General features: G+C 40.1%; 25 protein-coding genes across 25 annotated transcripts; 12 read left to right on the top strand and 13 right to left on the bottom strand.

The window, feature by feature from the left end:
• Positions 1 to 191: 191 nt before the first annotated feature.
• On the top strand, positions 192 to 1,790 carry NEMIN01_1294 (uncharacterized protein; the record flags this gene model as incomplete). The annotated part of the gene is made up of 1 exon (XM_051477236.1): positions 192 to 1,790. The coding sequence occupies one exon, from the start codon at positions 192 to 194 to the stop codon at positions 1,788 to 1,790; it is 1,599 nt and encodes a 532-aa protein (XP_051333196.1).
• A 249-nt stretch (positions 1,791 to 2,039) lies between these two features.
• NEMIN01_1293 (uncharacterized protein) lies at positions 2,040 to 2,891 on the bottom strand (the record flags this gene model as incomplete). Its single annotated transcript, XM_051477235.1, has 1 exon — positions 2,040 to 2,891. The coding sequence occupies one exon, from the start codon at positions 2,889 to 2,891 to the stop codon at positions 2,040 to 2,042; it is 852 nt and encodes a 283-aa protein (XP_051333195.1).
• A 328-nt stretch (positions 2,892 to 3,219) lies between these two features.
• On the bottom strand, positions 3,220 to 3,783 carry NEMIN01_1292 (uncharacterized protein; the record flags this gene model as incomplete). The annotated part of the gene is made up of 1 exon (XM_051477234.1): positions 3,220 to 3,783. One exon carries the CDS (start codon positions 3,781 to 3,783, stop codon positions 3,220 to 3,222), a length of 564 nt encoding a protein of 187 aa, XP_051333194.1.
• Positions 3,784 to 3,879: 96 nt separating this feature from the next.
• On the bottom strand, positions 3,880 to 4,854 carry NEMIN01_1291 (uncharacterized protein; the record flags this gene model as incomplete). The annotated part of the gene is made up of 1 exon (XM_051477233.1): positions 3,880 to 4,854. One exon carries the CDS (start codon positions 4,852 to 4,854, stop codon positions 3,880 to 3,882), a length of 975 nt encoding a protein of 324 aa, XP_051333193.1.
• Positions 4,855 to 5,380: 526 nt separating this feature from the next.
• Positions 5,381 to 6,151, top strand: NEMIN01_1290 (DNA repair and recombination protein RAD52; the record flags this gene model as incomplete). The annotated part of the gene is made up of 1 exon (XM_051477232.1): positions 5,381 to 6,151. One exon carries the CDS (start codon positions 5,381 to 5,383, stop codon positions 6,149 to 6,151), a length of 771 nt encoding a protein of 256 aa, XP_051333192.1.
• Positions 6,152 to 6,255: 104 nt separating this feature from the next.
• On the top strand, positions 6,256 to 8,313 carry NEMIN01_1289 (translation initiation factor 5B; the record flags this gene model as incomplete). The annotated part of the gene is made up of 1 exon (XM_051477231.1): positions 6,256 to 8,313. The coding sequence occupies one exon, from the start codon at positions 6,256 to 6,258 to the stop codon at positions 8,311 to 8,313; it is 2,058 nt and encodes a 685-aa protein (XP_051333191.1).
• Positions 8,314 to 8,659: 346 nt separating this feature from the next.
• Positions 8,660 to 9,097, top strand: NEMIN01_1288 (dUTP pyrophosphatase; the record flags this gene model as incomplete). Its single annotated transcript, XM_051477230.1, has 1 exon — positions 8,660 to 9,097. The coding sequence occupies one exon, from the start codon at positions 8,660 to 8,662 to the stop codon at positions 9,095 to 9,097; it is 438 nt and encodes a 145-aa protein (XP_051333190.1).
• Positions 9,098 to 9,574: 477 nt separating this feature from the next.
• On the top strand, positions 9,575 to 10,024 carry NEMIN01_1287 (signal peptidase complex subunit 3; the record flags this gene model as incomplete). Its single annotated transcript, XM_051477229.1, has 1 exon — positions 9,575 to 10,024. One exon carries the CDS (start codon positions 9,575 to 9,577, stop codon positions 10,022 to 10,024), a length of 450 nt encoding a protein of 149 aa, XP_051333189.1.
• A 523-nt stretch (positions 10,025 to 10,547) lies between these two features.
• Positions 10,548 to 10,907, top strand: NEMIN01_1286 (uncharacterized protein; the record flags this gene model as incomplete). Its single annotated transcript, XM_051477228.1, has 1 exon — positions 10,548 to 10,907. The coding sequence occupies one exon, from the start codon at positions 10,548 to 10,550 to the stop codon at positions 10,905 to 10,907; it is 360 nt and encodes a 119-aa protein (XP_051333188.1).
• On the bottom strand, positions 10,822 to 11,637 carry NEMIN01_1285 (uncharacterized protein; the record flags this gene model as incomplete). Its single annotated transcript, XM_051477227.1, has 1 exon — positions 10,822 to 11,637. The coding sequence occupies one exon, from the start codon at positions 11,635 to 11,637 to the stop codon at positions 10,822 to 10,824; it is 816 nt and encodes a 271-aa protein (XP_051333187.1).
• Positions 11,638 to 11,817: 180 nt separating this feature from the next.
• On the bottom strand, positions 11,818 to 13,026 carry NEMIN01_1284 (solute carrier family 39 (zinc transporter), member 1/2/3; the record flags this gene model as incomplete). The annotated part of the gene is made up of 1 exon (XM_051477226.1): positions 11,818 to 13,026. One exon carries the CDS (start codon positions 13,024 to 13,026, stop codon positions 11,818 to 11,820), a length of 1,209 nt encoding a protein of 402 aa, XP_051333186.1.
• A 39-nt stretch (positions 13,027 to 13,065) lies between these two features.
• Positions 13,066 to 13,848, bottom strand: NEMIN01_1283 (solute carrier family 39 (zinc transporter), member 1/2/3; the record flags this gene model as incomplete). Its single annotated transcript, XM_051477225.1, has 1 exon — positions 13,066 to 13,848. The coding sequence occupies one exon, from the start codon at positions 13,846 to 13,848 to the stop codon at positions 13,066 to 13,068; it is 783 nt and encodes a 260-aa protein (XP_051333185.1).
• A 46-nt stretch (positions 13,849 to 13,894) lies between these two features.
• NEMIN01_1282 (uncharacterized protein) lies at positions 13,895 to 14,500 on the bottom strand (the record flags this gene model as incomplete). Its single annotated transcript, XM_051477224.1, has 1 exon — positions 13,895 to 14,500. One exon carries the CDS (start codon positions 14,498 to 14,500, stop codon positions 13,895 to 13,897), a length of 606 nt encoding a protein of 201 aa, XP_051333184.1.
• A 419-nt stretch (positions 14,501 to 14,919) lies between these two features.
• NEMIN01_1281 (uncharacterized protein) lies at positions 14,920 to 16,122 on the top strand (the record flags this gene model as incomplete). The annotated part of the gene is made up of 1 exon (XM_051477223.1): positions 14,920 to 16,122. The coding sequence occupies one exon, from the start codon at positions 14,920 to 14,922 to the stop codon at positions 16,120 to 16,122; it is 1,203 nt and encodes a 400-aa protein (XP_051333183.1).
• A 189-nt stretch (positions 16,123 to 16,311) lies between these two features.
• Positions 16,312 to 17,004, bottom strand: NEMIN01_1280 (uncharacterized protein; the record flags this gene model as incomplete). The annotated part of the gene is made up of 1 exon (XM_051477222.1): positions 16,312 to 17,004. The coding sequence occupies one exon, from the start codon at positions 17,002 to 17,004 to the stop codon at positions 16,312 to 16,314; it is 693 nt and encodes a 230-aa protein (XP_051333182.1).
• Positions 17,005 to 17,133: 129 nt separating this feature from the next.
• NEMIN01_1279 (uncharacterized protein) lies at positions 17,134 to 18,258 on the bottom strand (the record flags this gene model as incomplete). Its single annotated transcript, XM_051477221.1, has 1 exon — positions 17,134 to 18,258. The coding sequence occupies one exon, from the start codon at positions 18,256 to 18,258 to the stop codon at positions 17,134 to 17,136; it is 1,125 nt and encodes a 374-aa protein (XP_051333181.1).
• Positions 18,259 to 18,460: 202 nt separating this feature from the next.
• On the bottom strand, positions 18,461 to 19,198 carry NEMIN01_1278 (cell division control protein 11; the record flags this gene model as incomplete). Its single annotated transcript, XM_051477220.1, has 1 exon — positions 18,461 to 19,198. The coding sequence occupies one exon, from the start codon at positions 19,196 to 19,198 to the stop codon at positions 18,461 to 18,463; it is 738 nt and encodes a 245-aa protein (XP_051333180.1).
• Positions 19,199 to 19,584: 386 nt separating this feature from the next.
• On the bottom strand, positions 19,585 to 21,234 carry NEMIN01_1277 (uncharacterized protein; the record flags this gene model as incomplete). Its single annotated transcript, XM_051477219.1, has 1 exon — positions 19,585 to 21,234. The coding sequence occupies one exon, from the start codon at positions 21,232 to 21,234 to the stop codon at positions 19,585 to 19,587; it is 1,650 nt and encodes a 549-aa protein (XP_051333179.1).
• Positions 21,235 to 21,528: 294 nt separating this feature from the next.
• NEMIN01_1276 (uncharacterized protein) lies at positions 21,529 to 22,194 on the bottom strand (the record flags this gene model as incomplete). Its single annotated transcript, XM_051477218.1, has 1 exon — positions 21,529 to 22,194. The coding sequence occupies one exon, from the start codon at positions 22,192 to 22,194 to the stop codon at positions 21,529 to 21,531; it is 666 nt and encodes a 221-aa protein (XP_051333178.1).
• Positions 22,195 to 22,565: 371 nt separating this feature from the next.
• Positions 22,566 to 22,985, bottom strand: NEMIN01_1275 (uncharacterized protein; the record flags this gene model as incomplete). Its single annotated transcript, XM_051477217.1, has 1 exon — positions 22,566 to 22,985. One exon carries the CDS (start codon positions 22,983 to 22,985, stop codon positions 22,566 to 22,568), a length of 420 nt encoding a protein of 139 aa, XP_051333177.1.
• A 61-nt stretch (positions 22,986 to 23,046) lies between these two features.
• Positions 23,047 to 23,259, top strand: NEMIN01_1267 (uncharacterized protein; the record flags this gene model as incomplete). The annotated part of the gene is made up of 1 exon (XM_051477209.1): positions 23,047 to 23,259. The coding sequence occupies one exon, from the start codon at positions 23,047 to 23,049 to the stop codon at positions 23,257 to 23,259; it is 213 nt and encodes a 70-aa protein (XP_051333169.1).
• Positions 23,260 to 23,364: 105 nt separating this feature from the next.
• Positions 23,365 to 24,006, top strand: NEMIN01_1274 (uncharacterized protein; the record flags this gene model as incomplete). Its single annotated transcript, XM_051477216.1, has 1 exon — positions 23,365 to 24,006. One exon carries the CDS (start codon positions 23,365 to 23,367, stop codon positions 24,004 to 24,006), a length of 642 nt encoding a protein of 213 aa, XP_051333176.1.
• A 37-nt stretch (positions 24,007 to 24,043) lies between these two features.
• NEMIN01_1273 (translation initiation factor 1) lies at positions 24,044 to 24,355 on the top strand (the record flags this gene model as incomplete). The annotated part of the gene is made up of 1 exon (XM_051477215.1): positions 24,044 to 24,355. One exon carries the CDS (start codon positions 24,044 to 24,046, stop codon positions 24,353 to 24,355), a length of 312 nt encoding a protein of 103 aa, XP_051333175.1.
• A 597-nt stretch (positions 24,356 to 24,952) lies between these two features.
• On the top strand, positions 24,953 to 26,464 carry NEMIN01_1272 (uncharacterized protein; the record flags this gene model as incomplete). The annotated part of the gene is made up of 1 exon (XM_051477214.1): positions 24,953 to 26,464. One exon carries the CDS (start codon positions 24,953 to 24,955, stop codon positions 26,462 to 26,464), a length of 1,512 nt encoding a protein of 503 aa, XP_051333174.1.
• A 385-nt stretch (positions 26,465 to 26,849) lies between these two features.
• Positions 26,850 to 27,305, top strand: NEMIN01_1271 (transcription factor SPN1; the record flags this gene model as incomplete). The annotated part of the gene is made up of 1 exon (XM_051477213.1): positions 26,850 to 27,305. One exon carries the CDS (start codon positions 26,850 to 26,852, stop codon positions 27,303 to 27,305), a length of 456 nt encoding a protein of 151 aa, XP_051333173.1.
• Between the last annotated feature and the right edge of the window lie 419 nt (positions 27,306 to 27,724).

Raw genomic sequence — 27,724 nt, 5'->3', positions numbered from 1 at the left:
TAAACTCTTTCTTTGAAAAGATATTCTCGGGTTATATTTGCAAATAAACACTGCAATGGAAATTCGATCCCACTTAAAACAACTTGATGGGTAGCTGAGAAAGAAACCAATGGAAACCCCTGTCTTTCCATATTCTGTCACAATAATAAACAAACACTTTCTTCATAAATATTGTGCTTGGGAAATTATTTATGTACACGCTGACAAAAACTTTTATTGCCTCAACATCGGTGCCGCAAAAAAACACTTTCTCTGAGATAAAGGAAAAGCTTGCCACAGGAGAGAAAGATCTCATAATGGATGCCTTTCACTCGGTCTCAGCAAGAGGTCTGCAGGACAGAGAGAAAGCGCAGATATTCCCACACGTGCTAAGCCTCATAGGCCACGACTCCATCGAGGTCAAGTGTGCTGCATACTCTTTTGTTCTTCGCACTGTAAAAGGCGACCCGTCTCTTCTGGTTCTCGCAGTAAACACAGTTATGCAGGAAATAAAAGAAGATTTTGCGCAGACAACTCCCTCGAGTGCTCTGAAGGTGTCTCTTGCTTTTGATTTTGTTTCAAAGATCTCCGATGCTGACTTTCTGAACCATTTTGCCCACAGGATAGAAAAGAGCTACACTGCGCGCTCAGATATTGTCAGAAAGTCTGCTCTACTGGCTGCCCCTGCTCTGTTCAAAGCGTTCAAGGAAACAAAAATTGAAAGCATCAAAGAGTCTCTTCACGAGCCGAGTCCTGTTGTCCTTGGCGCAGCAATCAGTGCGATCATCTCCATTGAAAAAAATGCGAAAAACACTTTTACTGAAAGCGAGCTGGTTTTTTGCTTCAGAGTCCTCTGCAGAAACAGACAAAACATCGAAGAGAGCTACGGCAATTTTGCGCTTCTTTTTACTGATCTCTGCAGAATACTTAGAGGGTTCTCAAACGACGAGGTGATGGAAATGGCCGCACTTTCGATGGAGTTTCTTCCGCTCTTTGCCCTAAAAGAGCTGTCCGATGTGGACTCAAAATCTTTTTCTCCGCTTGTAGCCGAGAGAATAGCCAGTGGGTTAATAAGCTACATGGGAACACCGTGTAAAACAGATGCGCTAGAAAGCATTCTCCATCTTCTGCGCGTGCAGAACGTAAAACTGGAAGTCGATCCGTTTTTGATCAACTGCGAAGACACAAAAAAAGAGAAAATCTTTAAGCTGCACATTCTCTCTCTTTTGGGCAGTAACGAAGGCTTTTCTGAAATGGTTTCTCTTGTTCGAGACCGAGAGTGCGCGTTCCACGCCGTCTGTCTTCTCTTGAAAACAGGGGCTCTGGAAGACGAGCACATACTGACGGGCTTCCAGCACAGCCCAACCTCCATGCTGCGGGCTATCTACACAGAGCATCCTCTCCCCGAAAAGTTTTCTTCCGTGATCGCGTCGATCTTGGCAGAGATGTCCAATGTGTTTGAGAAGGAGGCCTTCCTCTTCCTTTCTGGATACTATCTGAGCAGCGTACCTGAAGAGGCCAACCGCATTAAAAAAATAAGAGGGTATTCGGACCGAGCTCTGTATGGAAAAGAAGAAGAAAAAGAAAAGTCAGAAGAGCACTTGGAAGAGTATTTATATTTTCTTCTAAACATGTACACCCGCGGCATTATAAGCAAAGAAGAATGCACACAAGAAGCACAAATGACCTTTGCAGAAGAGCCGTTCTTGTTTAGCAAGTTTGCACACCTGATCGATCTTCCAGACAGAAAGCATCTGCTGGACCTGATAGCATACAAAAGAGTGCTGCACAAGATCTCAAGAATTCCCTAGTTACTAATCACAATCTAATAAATATCGTTTTATTATGCATCTGTTTTCTTAGAATTATTCTCTGCATATTACTTAAATTCTCTTAAGCTAAAAAGCTGTAATGTTTAAAAGTTTTTGTATGTGTAAATTTATAAAAGAAATTGTATACACTTTTTATTCCAATGGAGTTGCAATTTTTTTAAAACCAATAGGTTACTCATGAGCGAGTATAATATGCTGATATAACTTGAAAAGAGTGGAGAAGCATTGCTATAGCTTGAGATAAGTTCTATCATCATGGCTTATGCCCATAGGAATGGATTTTTTGAATATTAAAAAAAGAGCATTTGCTACTGCAAATAGTACGGCGCTTTTTACCAGCATACTCTTCTTCTTTTCTTTGCTGCTGTACACATTGAAGAAATTGAGGGCAATTCTAGAACCCATCAATAAAAACATTACTATGGAGAGAAGGTTTATAAACACCAAATGAATGATGTGTATGGTGCTGCATAGCTGGGATAAGAGATAGAAGTTAATGTACGCCAATGAAGTAATGACAAGAAACAGCAGCTCAATAAAAAATATAAGCAAGTGCACACTTCTGTCTACATAAACAGCCCACACTCGGTAGATGTAGTTGCCATACAGCATTTCCACAATGTGTTTATATCCAAATTGCACCCCATCTGCTAGAAAGAGGCAATACACACAGGAGAGCATAAACTTGAAATACGCTGGAACTATGTTTAAGTAAAAAAGGTCAACAGACGCAAAGAAAATGAACAACAAAAGCAGAGAAACAAATTTAAAAAAAAGCAGAGGAACTATAAGATGGTACATCGCAATTAGAAAGACCGTGTGTGTTCTATTAGACTTGCTAAATAGAGTGTGCAGCGGACAGTGAGTTACCCTGTGCAGATCAGAGCATGGGCGATTTGCTGATAAAAAACTGCAGAAAAATGAAAAAACACAGTCCATCTGGACACTGTGCCAGGAGAGCCTCAGCGTAGTGCGCAGTGTGCTATACACATTGTACCCCATCAAAAACACAAGGGCATTCCACACGTTTCTGTATCTGTATCTCAAGCCTATGCCTATGTAAGATTCCAAAAAGTTCATAGAATGTTTTTTTCGTGCATATTTAAGACAGATCAAAAAGACCAGAAAGTCTAATTCATGGCGAGCAGTGCTTTCTTATGTTTTATTCGAGAATAACCCAAGGATAAAAATAAAACTCTTAAAATGCTGATTTATTGATTAGTTTCTCTGTGCTGTTCTTTCCTTCTTCTTTCTATGAATAAGTAGGAGGAGTGGCAGAAATCTATTGCATCTTTCTCTAGAGCATATGCTAGTTTAGCCTGTGCATATAGAAAAGCATTAATACGCTTTCTTTCTTATGTGCTATGCTAGCTAACTCCAACAAATCTTCTAATGATAATATGCAGTATTATGCTGTTAGTCCAACAATAGTGTGGAGCATGATAAAGAGAGAGGAGAATGGCTTGTCCATCTTAGAGTTCTGCAGGTGTCTTGTAATAAACTTTTTGAACACTGCGGCTCTAAAACCAACATATACAAGAATTATGGCAATTTTACTCCAGAATCTAACGGCTTCTTCATTCTTTCCAATGGCAGAAAGCGTGGCGTGCGAAGAGCTTGAAAGCATTTTAGTTGCCGAGACCACAGCATCAATGATGTATGGGGTGGCGTGCTCCATGGATATTTTAGAAACATACGCGATCAAGAAGAACTGCAGCAAAAAGAATGTCTCGTAGGCAGCGGATCTAAAGATGTCGCTGTTTTTGCTAGTTTCAGAGGCCTCTGATGCGCCGGCTTTTTTTGATTTTGATGCTTTTGATGCTTTGCTGCTCTTTTTGTTGAGCACGTCTTTGGCTAGAGACTGTATCTTTAGCAAAACGCTCTCTATCATACTCATTATCATGATCAAAAATCTTTTTATAATTGACTGTGGCTCTGTGTGTGTTTTCTTCTGTTCAGTGCTAGCGTTCATTGTGTCTGCAAAAATTTTACTTAATTTAAATAGTTTGATTTTGCAGTGGCCAAAAGAAGTTGAAAGAGTTTTAATAAAATTTATCTCAGAATTTATTTAGTTGAAGGCATATAATACCTGCGCAGCAGAGTTTAAGTAGACATTTTGCTGTTTTTCTGCTTCAAAGCGATGGATCATAAATACTATATCAAGTACAACATGATAGAATCCTTTTTTAACGCTAAAGAAAGCAAGTAGAGCCAAGGAAGCAGTTGTCATCAGCAGAGCAGTGACTAAAAATATGCTGTATAGGAAGAGTGCAATGTTTGATCTAGCGGACCGTGTGTTTTTCTTTTGGCTCTTTTTCATTTTGAAAAGCTTGATAAGCTCGGCTGTGCAGAAAACTGGAATAAATAGGAGTATTGCGCCAGCAGAGACAATGGATATTGCTCTGGCATATGTGGTTGTGTAGTCTAATCTGGAGAATGCAAATGTGATCGTGTTGTACATCTGTCTGCTTATGAATAGAATGCTAAAAACAATAGTCATTATGGCAACAAAGGGGATGTCCATTTTAGGACGCTGCATGTGTCTTATGAAGAACTTGCTGAATATGTAGAATCTGAAAAAGGTGTATCCAAAGATCATAGCTATTCTGGTGTAGGCGCTGGCAGGAAACTCGTACTTTCCAAGCAAAGAGGTGCTAGAGTATGGCGGGTTTGAGAACACTCTGAGCGCTGGAATTATTGCTTCAACTATAAACGAAAAAGCTTGATCTAAAAAGGCCTTGAAAAAAGAGCCGATTAAGACAAATAGAACCCAAACAAAAAACTCATAGGCAATGGATTTAAAGATGCTGTATCTGTTAACAGCGGTTTCAGAAGCTTCTACTGGTTTATCTTTCTCGGATTTGGACTTTGCAGACTTGCCCTTTTTTGGCGCTGCACTGCTCTGTTTCTTTGATAAGTCTTTAACCAATGACTCTATCTTTAGATAAGAGCTTTCTATTCTGTCAACTGGCATGGTGAAAATTCTTTCTAGAATTGTGTTTGGCTCTGTGTGTGTTTTCTTCTGTTCAGTGCTAGCGTTCATTGTGACTGCAAAAATTTTACTTAATTTAAATAGTTTGATTTTTGTGTAGAAAAAGCTAAAATTTTTAGATCATATCTGATGTCTTTTGAAGTGTACAGATACTTTTTTGTCTCTCCAGAGAAAATAAGAGAATTTTTTAACTTTTCAAGTGTGCGCCAAAATCAAAGATATTTTAGACATCTATACTCCACAGAGCACAGCACACGCTACAAGTTATAAAAGATCCGTTCTTGCTACAAAGCGATGGAATATAACGTATATACTGCTCTGTGCACTAGAAGTGGCAAACAACAAGAGGTATATATGATCATCATCTATGCACAGCGCAGAATGAGTTCAGAGATAATGCGCTTTATTTATCTTAGAATTCTACACACAGATGGATTGCGAAGTATGAAAAGTTTCAATTGTTCAATAAATTACTATTGCTCAGAGCCAATGAAAAAGTTTGCACAGAGTGTTTAGGGATTGCGACATCCCAGGACTTTAAATAGTGAATTCTATTTTTGCAATTTAATTTTCAAGAATGGAGAATGAGGATGTTGATATTAAAAGTGAGCTAGAGAGGGGGCTTGGGCCAGAGTACATATCTTTTAAAAACACAGGATACTCTGAAGAGCCGTACATAGAGGGATGGGCGTCTGTTCAAATGGCCAACAGAATATTCGGGTACAGCGGGTGGTCATCGCAGATTTTATCGATAGAGCCAATCAGCATCGAGGAAATGCCAGAGGGAAAAGTGACAGTAACCGCCAAAGCACACGTAAAAATTATCTTGAAAGACGGCACATTTCGAGAAGACATTGGCTTTGGGCTCGCAGAGAGAATCAAAGGCATAGGAAAGGCGAAAAAGAATGCATACAAGTCCGCTGTTACAGACGCAATAAAAAGATCTCTCAAACAGTTTGGAAGAGCACTGGGATCGTGCTGCAATGACAAGAATTACATAAAGCACATCAAAAGAGTCAGAAAAATAGAAGTGGGAATCGATGACTCTTCGCTGATCAGGCCAAACAGCAAGCCGCGGACTATTCCCCGGGAGAGAATGGCAGCGCGCGAGGAGAATGCAAGAGTAAAAAAACAAAACATTGGAATAAGCTGCATAGAAGCAGAGAGCGCAAAAAATAATAGAAGCACAGTAGAGAGTAAAGTGGCAACTACAAAAAACAAAGAAAGCGAGCATGCCCAGCCACTAAGAAAAAATTCAGAAGGTTTCAACAACCACCCCCAAGATATCGAGCAAAATCTGTCATTTGATCAAAATCTTCAGGCCATTGATGATATCTCAACCGAGTAAATAAACACTGCGATTGTAAAAAATTGTTCACTCGAAAGTTTAGAAGAAGACTGAGTGAGTATTATTTATCTGTTATATATGAACAATAAATTTTAATTATAATTATGGCGAAAAAGAAAGGAGGAAAGAAAGCATGCGAGGACATGTATGAAATGTACGCAGAGATGGTTGAAGACCAGGTTTCTGAAGAGGTTTTTGAAGAGCCTGAGCCGGCGCCAGTGCAGGCCGTTGAAGCTCCGGCTGTTTCGGAACAGAAAGCAATTGCAAGCAAGCTGGAAAGACTGACGATGCAGCCGAAAGTTCAAAAGCCGAAGACAGAAATCAAAGTGGAAAAAACAAAAGAAATGGAAACTGACTACAGAAGCCCAATCTGCTGCATTCTCGGGCACGCAGACACAGGAAAAACAAAAATACTTGATAAGATAAGAGAGTCCGAGGTGCAGCTGTCAGAGGCAGGAGGCATAACGCAGCAGATCGGAGCAACGTACATCCCCATAGCAGAGCTGGAGAAGAAGTACAAGATAAAATCAGATAAGCTGCCAGGCATTCTGGTGATAGACACGCCGGGACACGAGGCCTTTTCGAATCTCAGATCGAGAGGGTCATCGATGTGCAATATTGTCGTGCTAGTGATAGATATTATGCACGGATTGGAGCTGCAGACAAAAGAAAGCATTGAGATTCTGAGAAGCAGAAAAACCCCGTTCATCATCGCGCTGAACAAAATAGACAGAATAGCAGGATGGAAATCAGGAGACACGCCGTTCTCCCTGAAAGACCAGAGCAAAGCTGCAAAGCTGGAGTTCAAGGATAGATACGAGAAGATCGTGCTGGATCTGGCAACCATTGGGCTTAATTCAGCAATCTTCCTAAAGAATCCAAACCCCAAGGCGTACGTGAATATCGTTCCTACATCAGCAGTGACGGGAGAAGGCATTTCAGACATGCTCTATGTTCTCCTGAATCTCGTAGAGACAAATCTCCTGAAAAGAGTCAAATTTGAAGAAACCGTGCAGTGCATGGTTCTTGAGTCAAGATCCGAAGAAGGAAAAGCTGCATCAATCGACGTGATTCTGTCCAATGGAATATTGTCGCTTGGAGACAGAATTGTAGTGTGCACGCAGAATGGAGCTGTAGACACGACAATCAAGCAGCTCCTTACGCCAAACCCCATGAAAGAGACAAGAGTTAAATCGAAGTACAAGGAGAATAAAAGCGTAAAGGCTGCCATTGGAGTGCGCATAGTAGCACCAAAGCTAGAAGGAGTGCTGGCAGGAAGCAAGCTATCCGTTGTTAAGGACGAGAGCGAGATAGAGGCGATGATAGAAGAGGCTGATGTGCAAATCAGAGAAACAATTCAGAACTTCATATCGGGAGACAAACAGACAACATCCGGGAGCATTTTTGACGTTGTGGGAGAAGATGGAATCCATGCGCAGGCAAGCACGCTGGGTGCCCTCGAGGCTCTGATATCGATCCTTAAAAAGGCGGATATCCCCATACGAACCGTTGGTGTAGGGAGCATATCCAAAAAAGACATTATGAAGGTTTCTACGATATCAGAAAGACACCCAGAATATGCGACCATGCTTTGCTTCGATGTGGTGCCATCGCACGAAATGCAGCTGGTGGGGAAAGAGCTGAAAGTTAAATTTTTAACGGCTGAAATCATTTACCACCTGACAGAGAAGTACAAAAAACACATGGAAGAGTTCTGGGAAATGGCAGAGGAGCATTTGAAAGATAAGATTGTTTTCCCGTGCATTTTAACAATAGTCCCGGGATGCGTGTTCACAAAGAGATCGCCGCTGGTGCTGGGGGTAAAGGTGCAGGAGGGCGTGCTGAGGCTGGGTACTCCTCTTATAGTAATGCGAGATGGCGAAATCACAAGAATAGGAAAAGTAACGAGTATATTAGAAGATGTGAAGACAAACCCAAAGAACGACAAGATAAAGGCGGGAGGAAAGGCGTCTATAAAAGTAGAAGTATCATCGACACAGCAGCCGATCATCGTGGGAAGGAAGCTCTTTGAGACAGACCAGATAATAAGCAGACTGACAAGAGAGTCTATAGACCTGCTGAAGGAAAACTTTAAAGACGCGCTGAGCAAAGACGACTGGATGGCCGTGATCAAAATCAAAAAGATTTTAGGTATTTTATAATTTTCAAACCTGCATAGAAATAAATATAAACACTTTAAGCCTCCGCTTTACATCTGCCAAAGAGCCAGAATGAAAAACATTCACTTTTATTTTCATGCACAGAAACAGAGCCAGAAAATATTTGCTAAGACCATAAGTCATATATTCTACTAGCAGAATCATTGAAAGATCTGTGCATTGATGCTCATCCATCAGAAAAAGAAGATAAATGAAATCTCTTGGATGAAACTCGTACATGCAATGAATAGATAAACTATGCGATCTTTCTGATTTACTAGTGCACTTACACGCTAAAAAGCTCGAGACCAAACAGAATTTCATTTAATTTTTTCTGCGCAGTCTGAAAATGTCAAGAGAAAAAGAAGTGTTCAGAGTTAAATTGTTGACACCCAATGCAACCTGTCCCAAAATATCAACGAGGCTAAGTGCAGGGTATGATTTGTACGCACAGGAGGATGGAAGTATAGAGGCAGGGCAGCGTAGGAAGGTTGATCTGGGATGCTCCATTGAAATACCAGAAGGATACTACGGACAGATATGCTCAAGATCAGGGCTATCGTTCAAGTACGGGATCATGACCATGGCTGGAGTGATTGACGCAGACTACAGGGGAGAGCTGAGTGTTTTATTGTACAACGGAGGAGACAGGGCATTTTCTTACGCAAAAGGAGACCGAATTGCGCAGATGGTAATAAACAAAATATTCACTGAGCAGCCCGTTGTTGTAGAGAGCATTAGCAGCACAGAAAGATCATCTGGCGGCTTTGGATCGACTGGAAATTAAAATAGAAATAAAAAGTATGCATTTCCTAAAGTAGAATACTGATCAGCTTACATTAAGACAATTCTTTTCAAAATATCTCTGCACACAAACACTACAGTTACTGCATTGAAGCATAAATATACTCTATTGGATGATCTATCAAGTTAGTCAGTTGTGCTGAGGTAAGAATGATAGTTCTAAGACTCTAGATAAAACAGGTATATCAGTTATACTATGGATAAAGTGCTAAACAAGAGAGATAGCACTCTAAATGAGTCTATTAACTTAGATTAGTATGTTTTCAACAGTGCTAATATTTTGATGGAATATTTGTAAGATCTGTCTATGCATATCAATAGATTGTTCATATTCTGCTGTTCTTTCGGTGTTTATGCTCTTTCTCAAGCCTATGCTTAGCTCTATGGAAAATACTTCATTGCAGTACCGCAGATTTAGACGCAAGTTTATAATTTCAAATATTTTATTACAAACATATTTATGAACACTTCTAGTAAAAGACTTAGCAAAGCACTTTCGCTTATTTCATCCTACCTCACTGTGCTGGTTATAGCCATCTCCATAAGCTCCTTTCTGATGAACAGAGAAAAAGGAAACTGCAGGCCTGTTTTACACTCAGCCACAGCATCATCCATTGTATTTACGCCAAACTTAGACCTCACAAGCAAAATGAACTACAATGTGAAAGAGGCATACATCTATCTGGTCCACAAAACAAACGTGAAGGGAATTGACGTAGAGAAGGTTGTGTGGAGCACGCTTGCAAAGACCAGCAAAACATACACGCTAAACCACAGAGAGTTTGGAAGCTCAGACGACTACACGCGCCCGCTGTTCCAGGGATCCTTCCATCTAAAGGGAACATACTTTCCGTACATAGGATTTATAAAAAATGTAACATTTGCAGAATTTTCATCACTGCGTTCATAATAAAGAATGGATTTATGCATTATAGGTAAGTTATTTTTGCGTCTAACAGAAAGGATTAGGAGGATTAGGATCAACAATTGTAAATCATTTGGCTTGTTCAAGCAGCATAGACATTCGAAGAATCTTTCTCATTGACATAGATAGAGTTGAGCTCTGCAACAGCTCAAATCAGCTCTATGCAGAGACAGATGTTGGAGAGTACAAAGTCAATGCAACAAAAAGAAGGCTTACAGAAGCAGGGTTCGCAGGAGAGATACACACACACATATTGGATATAAACAATCCAAAGGAAGAACTGGAGACACTTTTGTTTGAATGCGATGTGTACATCTCTGCACTGGACAGCTATCAGAGCAGAGTAAATTTCTACTACCACATTGTGCAGGAATCGAAGAACAGGAATTTGCTATACATTGACACGGGAACAGAACGGTTCAAAGGCCACTGCTTTTTTGTCAGAGGAAAGAAGCCTTGTATATACTGCATAAAGTGGCTGTTTCCTGCTCCAAAAAAAGTGCCTCCCATGTGCTCCATACGATCAGAAATCCCAGAAGAAGTGACAGAGGAAACTAAAGCTGCTTCAGTGATGAGCATTCTACAGAGATATTTGGAAGATGAAGATAGTGCATATGCAGAGACAGCAAAGGAGTACAATAGAAAGTACAAGCCAGAAATAGAAATAACGGAATTTGAGGTAAAAAAGATACAAGAGGGCGTGCAGCCGAACACTCCTGCAGTTTCGTTTATTATAGCAAATATAGTAAGTCTTGTTATCAGGAAAAGCCCAAAAGGAAACTTCATTTTTTATTCTGGTGACCGTGCTCCTGTATTTCAAATGCATCTTCTGTGTCCCGATCCGTCTTGCTTTCTTTGTTCTGAATAAACTCTGAGGACCTGCAGTTATTTACGTATATAGAGATTATTTCTTCTTCTAGCTTTAAAACATCTTGCTGCTCGTTGTCTATGATAATGCAATTCGTGCTCGTCTTTTCAGCTATTTTCAGAGCTATTTTTTCAACGGTTTTTATGATGATCTCCGATGAGAAGTGCTCTAAAAATGGATACGAAAGAGCGTCTGTCAGAACAATCCATGCAATGCTTCTTACCCTGGAGGAGTATCTTTTATTTGTGAGAGCAGCCCACAGTATCTCATGCAAATCCAAAAAGAAAAAGTTAAACTCAATCAGAGAACAAATGATTACTTCTGTTTGCAGAAGAGACTGAGAAGACGCCTCCCTGTACAGACTGTGCTCCGCGTGTGTGAACTGCATGATTATTTTTTCATTTGCAACTATTTTCCGCACTCCTTCGTTGTTCAGCGGGTATCCTTCTGCTATGTGTGCTTCTGCTATTATTTTGGAGATCTGCCGAGAAGACCCCGCTACTTTTTCTGCAATGTCTAGCAGTCCTACCAGCAGACAGCTAAGACTATCAAATCCCTGCACGTTTCCTCGCATGTACAGCGAATATACTATCTTGTAAAATATTTCAATCCCCACGGAAATGGTCCCCTGATTGTACAAAAAACTCTCTCCCTTTTTCTGTATCTCTCCAACGACAAATCGCACGTCTTTACTTCCGCTAATAGAAAACAACTCTTCTTTGCTGTGCATAAAAATAAAACCCAACTTATCTTTATTTTAACAATAAGATAGCATCCAATATTTTGGCACTCTTGTGGAGTCAAAACATTGCACTCTTCCATCTTATCTAGAGTCCATGCAATAATATCACGCATCATGGCTGCTAGCACCTGAAATAAAGAACCTTAAAACCGTTGAGGTGTAGAAACTCTACAAGCTACATCCTCCTTTGCAGTGCACCAGACTAATGAGCACTGCGCCTACGGCATAGCCAAAGAAAAGATAGAATATCTTGATTGGGTTTGTAAGAGAGTGCACAATTGGAGGAAGCATTTCCACAAGGACAATAAATGACAAACTGCCAAATGACAAACCTGAAAATATGTCTTTGAGCAGTTTGTTGTCAAACACACCGGAGATGTAGTACGCAAGAATCATTCCAAGGGGCGTGAGAAGCGAGTAGAACAAAAGAAGCCCCACAGAGATTCTCTTTTTAAACTGCGAAGAAAAAAGAGCAATTCCCACAGTGATGGACTCCAGTATTTTGTGGACCACAAGGCCCAAGAACATCGTAAGAGAATTCGTTTGTTTTGGCGTAAAAGCAAACCCTTCAAAGATAGAGTGAATTGAAAATATGAAAATAAAAATAAGCGCCTGCTTCACTGTTGTCTTGTACTTCAGTCCCTCGCTGCAGCACCCTTTAATTTCCAATGACTTATCTGCTGCTTCACTCTTTTCACTCTTGCTAACTGTTTCCATCACATGGTTATGGCTGTGTCCTGTATGACTTTCATGTGAGTGAGCATGAGAATGATCATGAGTATGAGAATGAGCATGTCCTTCATGGCTATGCGCGGGTTGCTCTAGTGATGTTGCTGCCACTATTTCCACGTCCTTTTCTTTGTCACAATGAGAATGTTTCAGAACTCTTTGGTCTACAATGATGAGAACAATGAGGGTCAATCCTCCCACTATAAGTGCTACCTGCAAATCATCGTGCCATGCATGTACGTGTGGCACTGCTGTATGCGAATGATCATGCGAGTGAGTGTGTCCTTTAGGGCCGTGTGTGTGGCTGTGTCCTTTAGAGCCGTGTGTGTGGCTGTGATCTGCTGCCTTGTGCACATGAATGTGTCCTCCTACTTTGTGCGTATGCGGGTGTCCTTCTGTCCCGTGAGAATGGGCTACTCCTGCACCATGGGAGTGCGAGTGTCCTCCCTCTACCAAATGCGGAATAAAATCAACGAATAAAATTGCCAGAAGTAACCCAGCTGAGACAATGCTTGCCTTGTTGTACATGCTCCTTAGCTTTCTTGATGAGAGCAGAATCGACGGAGAAAGGCTCGGAATGAAGGAGGAGACGAAAATAAGCAAAGGTCTCCAAATTCCATCCAATATGTCGCTGTAATTGGAAAACATAGCTTGCAAAAAATTTGCATTTATTTAAGATATCTACGCTTATGCTCCGTACTTCTCGATTGAGTGAGCAGCCAATATTACTGAAGTGATGAAAGAGTAGCCAATAAACATAGACGTGATCTTTTTGAAAGTCTTTCGACGAGTGAGCTTTCCTGATGAAGTTTCAAACTCGTTCCCTACCATCTCCACAAACCCAATGTAGAAGAAGCTGCCTGCTGCAATCCCATTCAGTATTAGCGTGATAATGCTGTTCTCTGAGTTAGTGAAGGAGAGCCAGTGCCCAAGGAGCGAGCCAATAGACGTGAGAGAGGAGTATATTAATATTAAAGAGAAACAGACGGGCCGAGAGAGCTCGGATGTAAGCACAGAAGTTCCCAGGACAATTGCCTCGAGCCACTTGTGCACTAGAATGCTTATGATGTACCACAGCAATTTGGGCCCTTTTTTGCTCGATATTCCGAGGCCCTCCATGAAAGAGTGCAGACTCAGCGCAAGGATGAAGATAAGTGCTTCTTTTTTCCCTGCGCCCTCGGGAATTGAGTCTTGTTCCTTGGCTTCAACTCTTTCGATGTACAGCTTGCTTATTGCGAAGAGCAGGAAAAAAGACAAGCCCGTTGTAACTACCGGGATGCTGCTGTTGCTGTCATAAATATCGGGAAGAACTTCTATTAAAATAATTCCTATAATGAATCCGCCTGTTAAGCATTTAATATACGTATATCCTTTCATGTACGGTTTGATCACGTTGTATGCATACGAAAAAAGCAAAGTGAAGACAAATAGAACTACGGCAGACGTAGCTACTATATTCGTGTCATTCATAGAGAATTTTGAAAATAAATTTGAAACTAAATTCTAATTTGCAAAACTAAATTTGAAATTTGGAGTAGAAAAACCCCGTGGAAACCATCCGCAGCACAATCACCATGCTGAGGGATGTTGTGTTGCTGCACAGGAGAAGAGTGGAGATCGCTTTTGAGGTCATGAGGAGAACAATAATGTTGCACATTTGGTAGTACACATGGCTGATGGAGGAGGTGGAGAAAGAGATAAAAATTTTTAGGACTGAGAAGGTGGACAGCGCAGTGGTGATGTACAGTGTTTTTTGGAAGCGCAGAAACCTCTGGAGGAGCGTAAACAGCAGAAGAAACTCCACAATCTGCGAGGCCATCGATCGAGACATATCTTTTATGCAGAATGCGCTCGTGCTCACTCTGTCCAGCGTATTTACAAGGATCAGAAAGAGCCTTAGGAGGAGCACATTCAGAGTGTTTGTGTAGGTCGCATTGAACACAAGGTGCGTGAATGCTTCTGGCTTGAAAAGCAGAAGATCCTTCAGAAGCTCTTTCTGGCAGATGGCATACACATCAGCCACCTTTTTGCACACGGGGCACAGTGCGTGTCTTACGCCTGTGCTGCCCTCTGATGTTTTCACGGTGTTTTCTACCGGCTCATTGCAGTGGATGCACTTCATGCACATTTTCATTATTTTTAGGGACTGTCCGAGTATATATGCGTATAATTAATTAAGCAATTTTTGCAATTAAAACATATTGGGAGATATATAATGATGGATACGCGGCAGTTACACAGAGAAGATAGGCACATTGAGTGAGCACTCTCTAAACAGTAGATTATGCTGTACATCTTTCGACTGTGTACTAGTTAGGGATAGTCTAGTGATAAAGAATTGAGTTATCAGATGATTGTATAGACAATAAAAGGATATAATGTATAGATATAGCAAATTAACCGTTCATTGTACTTATTTCTGCCTTTCTTATCCAAGTAATTTCTAAGTCCAGATAATTCTCTGATTTTTGGAGGAGCTGGAAGACCAATGGAGAATGCAAATTATTTTATATTATTTTCTTGAAGTACATTTTTTATTCTATGGTAGTTAAGTCGTATGGAGGCAGCAGAAAAAGAAGCAATTGCGCAACTATAGGCCTTGTTGCGCTTCTAGGGTATCTTTCATCTGTGGCTGAGCTTTGGCGAAAGAACGGAATTGCACACTTTTTTTGGATGGTTGTAAAAAAGCCTATTGATCTAATTGACATCCACTACGGGTTTCTATTTTTTACGGGAGTGCTGACGTATCTCCACTACATGCTCATCAGAAGCTGGACTAAGAATAGGATAAACAGGATAGGGATGCTCTTGTCTCTTTTCATGATCACGGGCGGAATGAACTGTCTGCACAAAGTTGTTCATGGCGGTGCAGCAGATCACCGGCACATGGCAGGAACTGTTTTTGTGCAAAGCGTTGTAGTCACTGCGTTCCTTTTCAAGGACATACTGAGCACAGACCTAAGCTACAGCTCAAAAGGAGTTGCAAGGTATCTTGCAGAAAAGATGCCCATCAACAACATAATGGCTATATTTTTTTTGTCGTTGGTGTCTGCATGGATTCTCACTTTCTTCCTCTCTTCGTATCTGAAAATTGTGGAGATCACGATAAGAAACACTCTGGACAGCATTTCAGTGTACATACTCCTATACCTGACGCACTACACATACATATACAACCTCAATCATTTCAGCTACGGAATTTCCATCTTGTCAGAAGAGAACAAAACACACAGCATAGAAAACTACATTGTTCTGACGAACTACGACGACAAACAAATTACAGAGAAAAATATAAAAGAAAAAAACAACGAAATATTGTATGCATACGCTCTAGATCTGTTCGCGGACATAGAAAATACGATCTGTGCTATTTCTAAGCAGCAGAAGATCAAGAACATCTTTACCTCATCAAAGACCGTGCGAAATATTCCGAAAATGCTTCTCTCAGAAAAAAAAGGAGCATTGCCTATTTTGAAAGACGACATTGCAGCGGGTCTGGCGTACAAACTGTACTTTTACATCTTCAGCACAACTTTATACAAAAGAGCCCTGCACGATGCAAAGAAGTCGCAGAAGATAATCAGTAGATTGCAGCGCACTATTTGGCAGATGGATTCTAGCTGCAGAAAGAAAATCATGCAGGGCATCGAAAATGTACGAAAAGAGCTCAGAGAGATAATTACATTTGAGACAGAAGAGCTTTTCAATATTCTCGGCATCTGGTCCTTCCACTTCACCACATAAATCCAGCTTATTTTGAACTGCGCCAATCTTTTATATTAAACAGATAGATAACGGCCGAACAGTTAGTTACTGGCATTGAAAACTTGAGAAAGACAGATCGTGTATAGATTCTAGAAACTAATAAAACGCTAAGCCATACTTCATTTATTTGTAACATTGCAGACACTCGTATTTTCTCTTGGCCCTCTTCTATCTCTTTTTTCTTATGGCTGATAAAACTTTTTCTGGGAGAACATCCATGTTTTCTATATCTGGAATGTAGTCTAAGTGGCCCAGATAGGGAACGCCAAGGTCTTCAGAGAGCAGCTGTCCTCCTCCTTTTGAGAACATAGCTATGCAGCTAGAACAGTTGGGGCACGTCATTGTTCGCATATTTTCTATAACGCCAACAATTTTCATTCTGCTATTTTGGAACATTTCTATGGAGTCTGCTGCCTCGTCAAGCGCCATGTTCTGAGAAGTTGTGACAATTAAAATTTCAGTGTTTGGCGCAGCTTCGCACAGGAAAACGTGTTCATCTGTAACACCTGGCGGCATGTCTATAACTACGTAGTCATACTCACTTGGATTGGCGCTTTCAAGAAACAGCTTAAGGAGGGATATCTTCTTAGGAGCCCGCCAGGCTACAGCAGAATCAGCGGGGATCATGGCAGCAATTGTCAGGTAGTAGAGGCCTTCTGTTTTTTGGATGGGCTGAAATCCTTTTTCTTTCATGAGAACTTTCTCTGATGTGTGCCCCATGAGAACACCGACACTGGGCCCGCATATATCAAAGTCGAGCAAAAGAGTTCTTCCTTCTTTTACAAGAGATCTGGCTAGGACGTAGGCAACGGTAGACTTTCCCACGCCGCCTTTACCGCTGGCGACAGCAATTATCTTCATATAAAAAAATTATCTATTGATCGTAGCAATTAGCCAAGTTTAGTTTAGTGCAGAAATTTCTTTCTAAAGCGTACGTATAATGCAAAAATTCTGGATAATTTATTGTAGAGTTTATGTAGAAATATTTATTTACATTTCAATTTCCTTGAAAAGAGTGTGCAGAGAAGAGGGGTGTGCTTTTTTATCAGGAGAAATGTGGATGCACATGGGCACTGTGACGCCTTCTGTTTTCTGTTTTTTGATGATCTCGATGTACGTCTTTTTCAAGCTTGCAATCAAAAAAGACCGGGTGTCCTTTTCGGGAAAGTGCAGAGTAGAGACCATATCGTAGATGCTGAGTATTGCTTTGTTCTTTTTGTCAGCGGACAGAGCCAAAACGCGCTGTGTCTCTTCTGCTAGGATCAGATCAGGCTCTTTTTTGTCGCATTTTTCAAAGAGAAGCCCAACAATTGCTTTTATTTCTTCTCCGTACTTCTTTAGCAGGTAGTGAAGATACTCTTCAAGATAGTGTTTTTTCATAAACGGCAGCGAAGAGTCTAGAACGGTAATGCAGTCCGCTTGTCTGAACAAAATAGCTATAGGACGGTCTTCTACTATCTCCAGCCTGAGAAACAAGCCGGGCTTATCTCCTGTGAAATACAGCATACTTCTGGAGAGAACTTTCAGAAGAAGCTGGCTGTTTACAGCAGCAGTGGAGCTCATCATCACAATGCCCTTGGGCTGTGTCTGTATCATGCTCATTTCTGTTGGGATCAGGTACTCTATCTTTTCTATTCCAATGGTTATGTCGACAGTTTCTTTTTTTCCGTTTTTATTTCTGATTCGTATGCCTGTGAGAGAGAGAATCGCTTTCTTGAAAAATATATTTGACGCTTGGATGATGCCCGTCACCACATCGCTTATCTGCACTCTGTCCAGCTCAATGCTATCGGTGTGTGCGATCAGCTCTTTTTTTCCTGTATCTATTTTAAAATAGCAGCTGCCAGCAATTTTATCTGGCACATCTACTAAAACGGTGCAGGATGCTTTTCTAAGCTGGTCAATGAAGTCGCGCAGATTCTCGCACTTCTCTTCTTTCTCCACAAAAGAGAAGTCTTTGTCTGTTTTTATGAGCGCCCATCTTTTCACTATTTTTCCCCTCTGCACCTGCACCGGAAAGATGCGAAGAGGGTACAAGAGGGTTTTTGCTGTTTCTGAAAGGGTTTTTAGTGAGACCAAAGAGAGCGTTTCAAACACCACCACAACTGTGTCCATGAAAAAACTAATAAAATATTTTTATTATAGAAAATAGCCAAACACTCTCCTGTTTTTTCATCTGTCCATTCTCCCATTTTGCACTTGCCTATCTCTCCTATCATTCTGTTAGAACATTAAGCTATGGCTCTAAACTATATGTACTTCACGAGTTGTTTGCACTGCTCTTCAATGAATTTAGTATGATGAAGTTATTTATTGTTCACTTAAGCATGGCTGTTCTGTACTTCTCGTAGAAGTGCGTGTGTGTTATCCCCACCAGGTCTTCTCGTGAGTGCTCCAGTATTTTGAGAAACTCCAAATAGTCGGAGTGTTCGCTATTTTCAACTTTGGCTGTTCCGCAGGGAAGCTCTCTTCCAGCGTAGAGAGCACCGTCTATCATTTTCTTTTCAGCGCTGAAGAGTGCGTAGACAGTGGCATCTTCGTGCTCTTCTACGCCAAAGGTATCTATGTTGTTGGACTTCAGGAGATCTATTATTTTCCTCTTTTGGAGGCCCAGCTCTTCTTTTGTGTAGTAGTCGCACTTGGGAATCACCACAAGAGTGTTGACTTTCGTGTTCATCATGCGAAGGAGCGTAATGTCGTGGTCTTTCATTCCCTTGTATGCAGGAGATGAGAACAGCACCATCAAGTGTATTCTCTTGTCTTCGAAGTGTGGGTCTCTTTCTATTTTTATTTCCTCCTGGAGAAAGCTTTTGTTTCCGTCTCTCACAAACACATCTATACTTGCAAACTTTTCTTGCATATCCTGCTCTCTGCCGTATCCCCTGCAGTCGTATATCTTTATTGCGCTGTTGTTTACTGATATCTGGTGCTCTGCCATCTCTCCTTCAGACTCTACCTCAGCTGCTGCGAGTGTTCTGACAAAAGAGGTCTTTCCTGAGTTGGAGGCTCCAACCAGCAACACATTGAGATTGCTGCTTCTTTTCATGTACTTCATCTTTGTTTACACAGAGTGCTTCTCTATTTATTTGCTTGGTGCTGTTTGTTTTTGTTTCATGTGTACCTTTTCACTATGGTGTAATGAACAATAATGATTTACTTTTAGTCATTTCGTAAATACTAGACAATATATTTATGAAACTGCATGCATCTTTGTCTTTTGCAGATAGTGGATGTAAATATGGTATAAATGAGCTAGTATCTGGCAGAAAGTTAAAAACATCTTAGATATGCTATGGCAGTGAATATATTGTAAAACAAGCTAAAATGACTTTGCTATAATACAAGTCAAGAAATATTAAGACAGAAATTGTAATATTTAGACTTAAGAATATTTTATTTTAAATACCATATAAAGTGCCAGCTAGTTTAAGACATCTTGAACTATTTATATTTCTTAGTTGGCGGCTCTCCTCTATAAGATTCTTGATCACTGTTCAATGCGTTGTCACTATTATCAATATCCATTGCTTCATTCTCTGAACGATGATTAAGATATGCTGCTGTTAGTCCTCCTATAGCCAAAAAGCCTCCAAACACATTTCTAATTAAACGTTCTCGGCGTAGGTCATCTGCTGAAGGAACATTTTTAGGCTCTTTTTTGGCTTCCACTAGCTCTACTACTTCTTCTAGTACTTCGAAATTCAATAATTCTCCAACTTCTTTTATCTTCTTGAGCAGATGCTTTTTCTGGTCTGGGCTCGTCTTAGATAAGAGTGTTATTTTATCTTTAAAATGTCTAATTTTCTCTTTCTGTTCGTTTGCTTTGTCATATTCACGGTCTAATACCCATAACTTCTTTTTCAGATTATTGATAAAAGAGTTTAATTCTTCTATCTCTTCGTTTTTCTCTTTTACTATTTCATCGTATGTCTCAGAGTCAAGCTTGCTCTTGTTCTCTTCCATCCAGCTTTGTAAATTCTTTGTTTTTTTACTGCACTCTTCAATTGCTATATCACGAGATCTTCTTCCCTCTTTCTTTTCTTTGAAATATTTATCTAGCATACCTAGTAATATTTTATACAAGCATATACTATTATTATTTGTATAGTCCTCATAAAAATTGCTCAAATCTGTTTTTAACCGCAGGATGTTTAGCCCAGTGTCGCTTTCTCTTAAGAGCAAGGTTTTAGTTGCTATGTATTCCAATGCATTGGTTATATAATCATATAAATTTTTCTCATATCCAATTTCCTCCATATTATTAAAAATAGAAATGACGATTTCTAGATCCTTCTGAGGAAATACCTTGTTAATTTCTCTTTTTATCTCTATTGGGTGTTTATAGCTGGCTTTCATTCCTCTAATTTTCTTGGTTAAAACTTCAATATCATAGCGCTTGTCAGAAATGAGCTTCAGCCCGTAGTCTACCAATGGCATATTGTTTTCATTTAGGCTGTATAAGTCATCTAAAGTGTAGACTTTTCTTAAAAATGCAAACTCTTTTAAATCATCGATTTTCACTTTATACAATAAAAATCCAACATTACTAAAATTATTTTTGTTGAGATTCTCTTCGGTAAGATGGAGTGTATTTTTCAGATTTGCATCATTGACCAGTATACTGCATATTCTGGCGCTTTTATCAGGATTTTCCTCATTAGGAAATGTAAGCTCTAGTGGCTCTTCTATACTTTTCTTTCTATAGATGCCGTGCTCTGTTCTGTATATATACGGTCTTGGTCTTGTAAACTGATTAATTAGACAGAAAGCATGTGATTCGATTTCTTTATGTTTTTTATCTCTTAATGCATCGCATAAAGACGACATAATTCGCTGATGATATCCGTTTTCTAAAGAGAATTGATACATATCATTCTTAATTATGCCTAAAATATCTTTCTTTTCCTCATCACTGTGCTCGCTTTCTATTTCTAGATTGTTGCCCTCAAATATATCTTTTAGTATGGCTAAATCTCTCACACTTTTACATTTTGCATCATAAAAATCTTCATCATACTTACTAGCAATAGATTGGGCTGCTTGTATCAGTCCTTCTACATTTATCTTCAATTTAACCTCTCTTCTGGCCATCCTGAAAATTTTATTGCAGAAAATAATTTAAAAGATCTAAGGATTTTCCAAAATAGAAAATTCTATCTTTTTAGCCCGTGCTTCATACTAAAGAGTGCCAATAATACAGCTATTTTAATAAATATTTTTTAGCAGTAAGAAGTATATAGAAGGTTAAAAATTAAACTCTAAAATAAGAATAGCATTGTATAAGTATGCTTACTGTTTTTGTTGTGAGAAATTTTGTTCTTTTTCTTTTATTTAAATTTCTTCTTTCTGCTTTCTTCAATGCTATGTCCTAATTTGTGACAATATTCACATGTCATGGCTATGTTTTATTCGTAGTTTCCTATTCCTATTGTTTCCGAATCTTGTTTGCTTGTCTAAGCTTAAACACATTCTCTTCAAGTTTTCCAATGCCAAAGTAAGACCTTTTTCTTCCTTCCAGATCAGCCTTATCTCTATAGGGTAATAACCGGGATTATCTTGCATTACTCGGGCTATCTTATCATAGTCATAACGCTGGGTAATAACCTTTTCATAGAAGAGGGCATACCAAATGAAGTGCTTCCCCGCCTTAAACTTTCCAAAAGGCTTTATTCCTTCAATCTTATATTTTGTGTGTAGATCGGATAATCGACATAATTCCTGTAGAAATTTCTTCCACTTTTCTTCTTCTGTGACTTCAGAATTATTATCGAGAGATATTCTCAAACTCTTGAGTTCTTGGTAGATAAGCTTTTCTAAAGGCTTGGTACGGTCTCGTAAACTAAGCATAATTAATCGAATTCTCTGCATGCATGATATGTTGTTACTCCAGTCTATAGTAAACTCTAATATTTCGAGATCCTTTTGGATTTCTTTCGAGCCTTTGTCTACACATATTGTATTTACTTCATCTAGATAGAACGTTAATCCACGCATCTCTGGATGGTAAGAACGATCTTCTTCGTGCTCTAGCTCTTTTTTCTTCGAAACCATAGAAAAACACTTGATAATTTATTAAATAAAAACTCTTCAAATAGTTTGCAGGATGCAACAATCAGTAATTCAGATCGGTCTATTATTTGTCAAACATAAACAAACAAATAGATAATAAATCATATTCCATTCAGAGTTATATTGGTGTTCCATATTACCTCGTACAGTCTCCGTGGTAATACATCCAGTATGGTTTTGCGCCACTAAACCAACAATGCACAAAAAATGCTTCTTTTTCTTTCGAACATAACATAAGACAATAAGAGAAAATAATAAATAACTGTTTTAATTAAGATTGTTAATAATGATGAGTCTTATGCAACAGGCTAGTCACTAGAGTATTGCACGTGCATCTCGTAAATGCCATAAAATTATTTATTATTTTGATTTAGCGATTGCAGCTTTTTCTTGTACTCTTCGATGCACTCGGGCACACTGGCCTTTCCTTTCTCAGAGACTTTCCAGCTAATGTTCAGTCCTTCTTTGTCCTCTTCATTGTACGGTATGATGTGGAAGTGCACGTGGTGTACTGACTGAATGTGTCCGTTGTTCTGGAGAATATTGTACTTATCCAGCCCTAGCTTCATTGCTACTTTTTTAATGTATGTTGCCACGCTCTGCAGCACTGTGTCAGGCACATCGCCCAGTCTGGGTGCGTGCTGTTTCGGGATAACTAGTAGGTGTCCTTTGCTTAGCGGATTGATATCAGCAATAACGAATGCCTCTTTGTTCTCGCAGAGAATAGTTCCCATTTCCTTATTGGCTATTTTGCAAAACAAGCAGCTGTCCATAAAGACAAAAAACTCAGCTCTTTTTATGGCAAGAAAAAAAGCGCAAAGAGTCAAACGAAAGATGCCCAGTTTGAAGGCCGAACGAAGGTTTTCCTGTCTGGAGTGCAACAGAGAGCACACGGTCATATGCACCATAGATAACACAAAGAACAAAGGAACCGCGAAGTGCACATTCTGTGAAGCCACGTATCAGTGTACCACAAACAGACTTTCACAGGCAATAGACGTGTATGCAGAGTGGGTTGACTATATGGAGAAGAAATCAGCAAACTAAGAACACATTGAATAAATACTGTTTAAATTCAGCTGCCTTTTGGCGCAGATCCTATCTGCTTCCGCACCCATTATTCTAGTTTTATGCAGCAGCAAAGTATTTTTTATGCAAAGAGAAGACGGGCGAAATAACTTGCAGCACAGAAGGATAGGCGTGGAAATAGATAGAGACGTGGTCTTTTCATTCGGGCTAACAAAGATACACACGATGCTCGATTACGCCTCCCAGCTGAAAAAAGGAGTAATTGCGAAAGTAATCATCGAAGAGAGCGCGCTGCCTCCGACTGTCTCCAAAGTAAGAAGAGAGAAGATGGTGGAAGAAATAGAAAAAACAGTGGAGAGCATCTTTGAGAATGCAATTTTAGACAAGGAGAACAGCTACACTGTTATTTGCCGCGTTCTGTGCGACAATGGATCGATGCTCTCTGCGATTATAAACAGCGTTTCTCTCGTGCTGCTGAGCTACAAAGTGTCGATTAGATATATGATATTCAGCGCAACTGTTGGGCTATCACTGCACAGACACTTGGAGTACATCGTCGATCTAATCGATGCAGAAGAAAGGTCGGATACTCCGTACATTACCCTTGCCATGCCGTACACCGATAGAGACAGACTGGTGTCGTACGGGTCGCTTTCCAGGCCGCTATCAGAGAAAGCTTTCCTTGACCTTATGGAGTACGCTACCGGTGTGCTGGTGGGCATTTCAGAGGAGATAATGGAAAAGACAAAGAGCCACAAAATATAAGAGAAAGTATTTATTTTGTCATCTTTTGTTTTTTTAGATGGAGCACACAGATGAAGAATTACTGTTCTCTGATGACGGAGACAAGTTTGCAGATAACGAAATTCACGTGAGAAAACAAAACAGAAAAGGGAGAAAATGGCTCACCACTGTTGAAAACATACCTGAATCATTCGATGTCACGCGGCTGCTGAACACTCTGAAAAAAGAGCTGTGCTGCAACGGGACAATAGTAACTGAGTCCAGCTCGGGAAAAAAAGTGCTGCAAATGCAGGGAGACCACGGAGTGAAAATACAGTCCAAGCTGCAGGAGCTCTTCCCCTCATACAAAGTTCATTTCTTTGGAAATTAGCCAGGGCTGATTGTGTCCTGGAGTGTAGTTAGAAGAGGCTAGCAGCTGTCTATGCCTGGGTTCAGAAGAGTTTAGACTGAACAGACACTCGTGGGTGTAGAGTATTATTGGTACAGCAGAGCACTCTTTTAATTGACTATAATTAGTATTATTTACAACAGAATAAATAACAATTTTCTATAGAGAAAAGTTTTACAACTATTTGCCACAAAGAGTATTCAGCAGCCAAGAACACTAGAACTGTGCGAGTTCTTAAAGATAGTTTACCCTTTTGACCTCTTCTTGTGCAAAAAAAGAGCATCTCATTTTGTGGCTAACTGTGAAATTTTCATTTTATTTTCTTGCTTGAGAGCATAGAGGTAGCTGAGCTTCGAATGGATGTGCGCAGTGCTCTAACTATTTTTCTTTGAAGAATATCTGCTAAAATCCAAGACTTTTAAGAGATTTCATCTCTTCGCTAGAAAAGATTAATCTGCGATCTGCACATTGCCGGTTCGAATTAATAATTCCAATCATGATTTAATTTCAATTTCCAGAAAGTATTGTGATTTAGATTCTAGATAGTAATATAAATGCAGCAATCAAAAAAAACAACTAATGTCCGCTCACTACACACCAGAAATAAAACACTACTTTGGCAAAAACAAAGAAGAAAGGAAGGCCTTCTACTGCCACCCAAACCTGAGCCTGTTTGAGCACTACACTGCATTTCAGAGCATGCCCAGAGATAGAGCCGACATATTAAAACTTCTTGAAAAATACTTTAAGCAAAAGTTCGCTTACAGGACAGATGCACTAGAAGAGAAGATGGGCATTTTCCAGATAGTGGAAGCAGAGTGGTACGAGATCGATGAGACAGAGTATCTAAAAAGAGTGCAGCTAAAAACAGCAAAGTTTCCTGTGCTCAACGAGCAAAAGCTAGGCTACTACGACAAGTGGCAATTCAACTTTATACAGCAGCTGCTGAACAACCAAGTTTCAGAGGAGAACCATCTTACTATCCTAAGACAAGTGACATCTTTCAAGCTGTTCAGCCTGTGCGAAAAAGAAGAGTCCTTGGCAAAGGCTCTCAGACTGCTGAAAACGCATGCAAGTTTTAAAAACGGTGTGCACACCGTAACGGGAATAAAACAGGATGAGTTTCTTTTTTTTAAAGACTACATTCACGCTGCAGGAGAGAGTGCTAGCAGCATGGCAAGTATTGGGATCATTCCCGCTGAGATAGTGAAACAGCACACGCAGACTCTGATTGAGAATGGCCTGGGTGTGTCCACTCGGCGGTGGATACATATGAAGTCTAGCCATGGTATGTCCTGGAAAGACATTGTAGATTACATCAATCTAAAGGAGCACTCAATAGCAGCAACTCTCATACAGGAACAAGAGTGCAAATCCAAACAGCAAAAAAATGTGCATCCAATCTCATCTTCTGCAGTCGAACAATCCGAGAATCCATCGAGTGAGCTGTACTGCACACACCACAGAGTAAGCACCCACGCAACGAAAGACTGCTTTGCTCTCCAGGGCAGAAAAGCGCACAGTGCAGAAAGCTCTCCAACGCTAATGAACAGTTTGCTGAGTGAAGGAAATTTCAAAAAAAACAGTAAACACTGTCTGAGTCTTAAGCTGTGCAGTGAAAGCATAAATGCGTTTAGCCTGGACTCCAAAATACCAGTGGCCAAGGGAAGGATCAACGGGATACACTCAATTTTTGTTCTAAATGCAGGATCTGATGCAAATATAATCACTACGGCAGCACAGAGAAATTTTAGTCTGCAGGACATATACGAAAAAGAAGAGAAGATTCTGCTTTACACAGTAGAGCGCTCTCTTAGGGTGAGTGCGCGGTATATCCAGGCAACTGTGCAACTTGATATTTCTCCCCAAAGCTCTTCAGTGGAAAGATTTCTGCTCTTCCCAAACAAAGACTGTATGATTGTGCTGGGCATGCCGTGGATTAAAGAGAACTACGCTGCGTATCTACTCCATCTGATCCCATCGAATAAAATAGCTGAAATAGTTTCAGAGCTGAAAAAGAGGTATGAAAACGGCAGCAACGATAAAGAAGCTGCACAGAGCCAGGAAGATAAGTCTCTTTTTTCACTGTAAAAGTGATGTAGACATATTTCAGGTACAAAACTGTGATTTAAGCAAAGTAAATACTTTGCAACCCGAATGCAGCATTGCGCAGATCTACATGCACTGAAAAAACACTCACTACATCTGAAGAATAGAACAGTACACTGCTACGCCAAGCTCTCTTGCAGAATAATCCTGCACAGACTGTCTGCTCACCGTCACTATACAATTTATTTATGAGCTACCACTGTCTCTATGCCATTTTATCCTTTTTATCAAAATAAAGTGTGAAACTGCGATAGGCCATTTAAATTTTTGCTTGAATTGTATTCTTCTTTAAGAAAATTCGTTTGTGCATAAACTCAGCTGAACTTGCATAAATAAAATGCATTGAATTTTCTTAATTTTAGTTTGCATGGATGATAATGAGAACACTGCGAATAATACGGGAAAAGAGACACAGGAAATACTAGAAGAGCTGGAAAGAGCCTGGGAGGTAGACTTCCAGGCAAACGAAGCAGGAAAGCCTGCCTTAGAGAAGCTAAACACTGTAGACTCTGTCTATGGCAAACTGCTAAAAAGAAAAAATCAGCAGGAGCTTCTCGATTCAGGAGTGCTATCTTCTCTGAAGAAGTGGCTGGAGCCTCTCCCCGATAAATCCCTCCCGCACGAAGACGTAAAAAAAAGCGTTTTTGAAATACTGCTGCATCTGACACCAGAGGTAGAGCATCTGCAGGAAAGCGGGATAGGGAAAATAGTTCTCTTCTACTCAAAGAACCCATACGAGAAGAAGCCAATAAAGAGACTGGCGCGGCAGCTAATCCTCAAATGGATCGAAATTGCAACAGAAGAAGAGTCTGGAGTGCACTAACCCTATAATTTATAAAATACAAACCCACTGTTACTCTCATTCTTTTTTATTAGAAAGCCCAATGCTAATTATTGCTAGACTGCTATGCAGTAATTTTAGCAAATTTTATATTCTCGAGCTGTATTTAGTCCGCAGTGCTAATTATGTTCCAGAGAGGCAAAAGACTGGCAGATGCTCTGAAGTATATATCCCCTCTAATCAAATATTACGGGTGACTAAACTTGTGTGCTGTTGGTGTAGTCGGTTATCACGTTCGCCTAACACGCGAAAGGTCCCCGGTTCGATTCCGGGACAGCACATATCTTTTTACTGTCTGCTGCCCTCTGCTTTACCTTCTAATGATGCTGCCTGAGTAGATCAGAGATAATTGCGATGCTATTTTGCTATTTGTTTGTTAATGAAGGATTCTCTTAATGTGC

This window comes from Nematocida minor (assembly GCF_024244105.1).
Source record: "Nematocida minor strain JUm1510 chromosome Unknown 7872, whole genome shotgun sequence".
Lineage (NCBI taxonomy): Eukaryota > Fungi > Microsporidia > Nematocida > Nematocida minor.
This window is presented reverse-complemented; position numbering and strand designations above follow the sequence as displayed.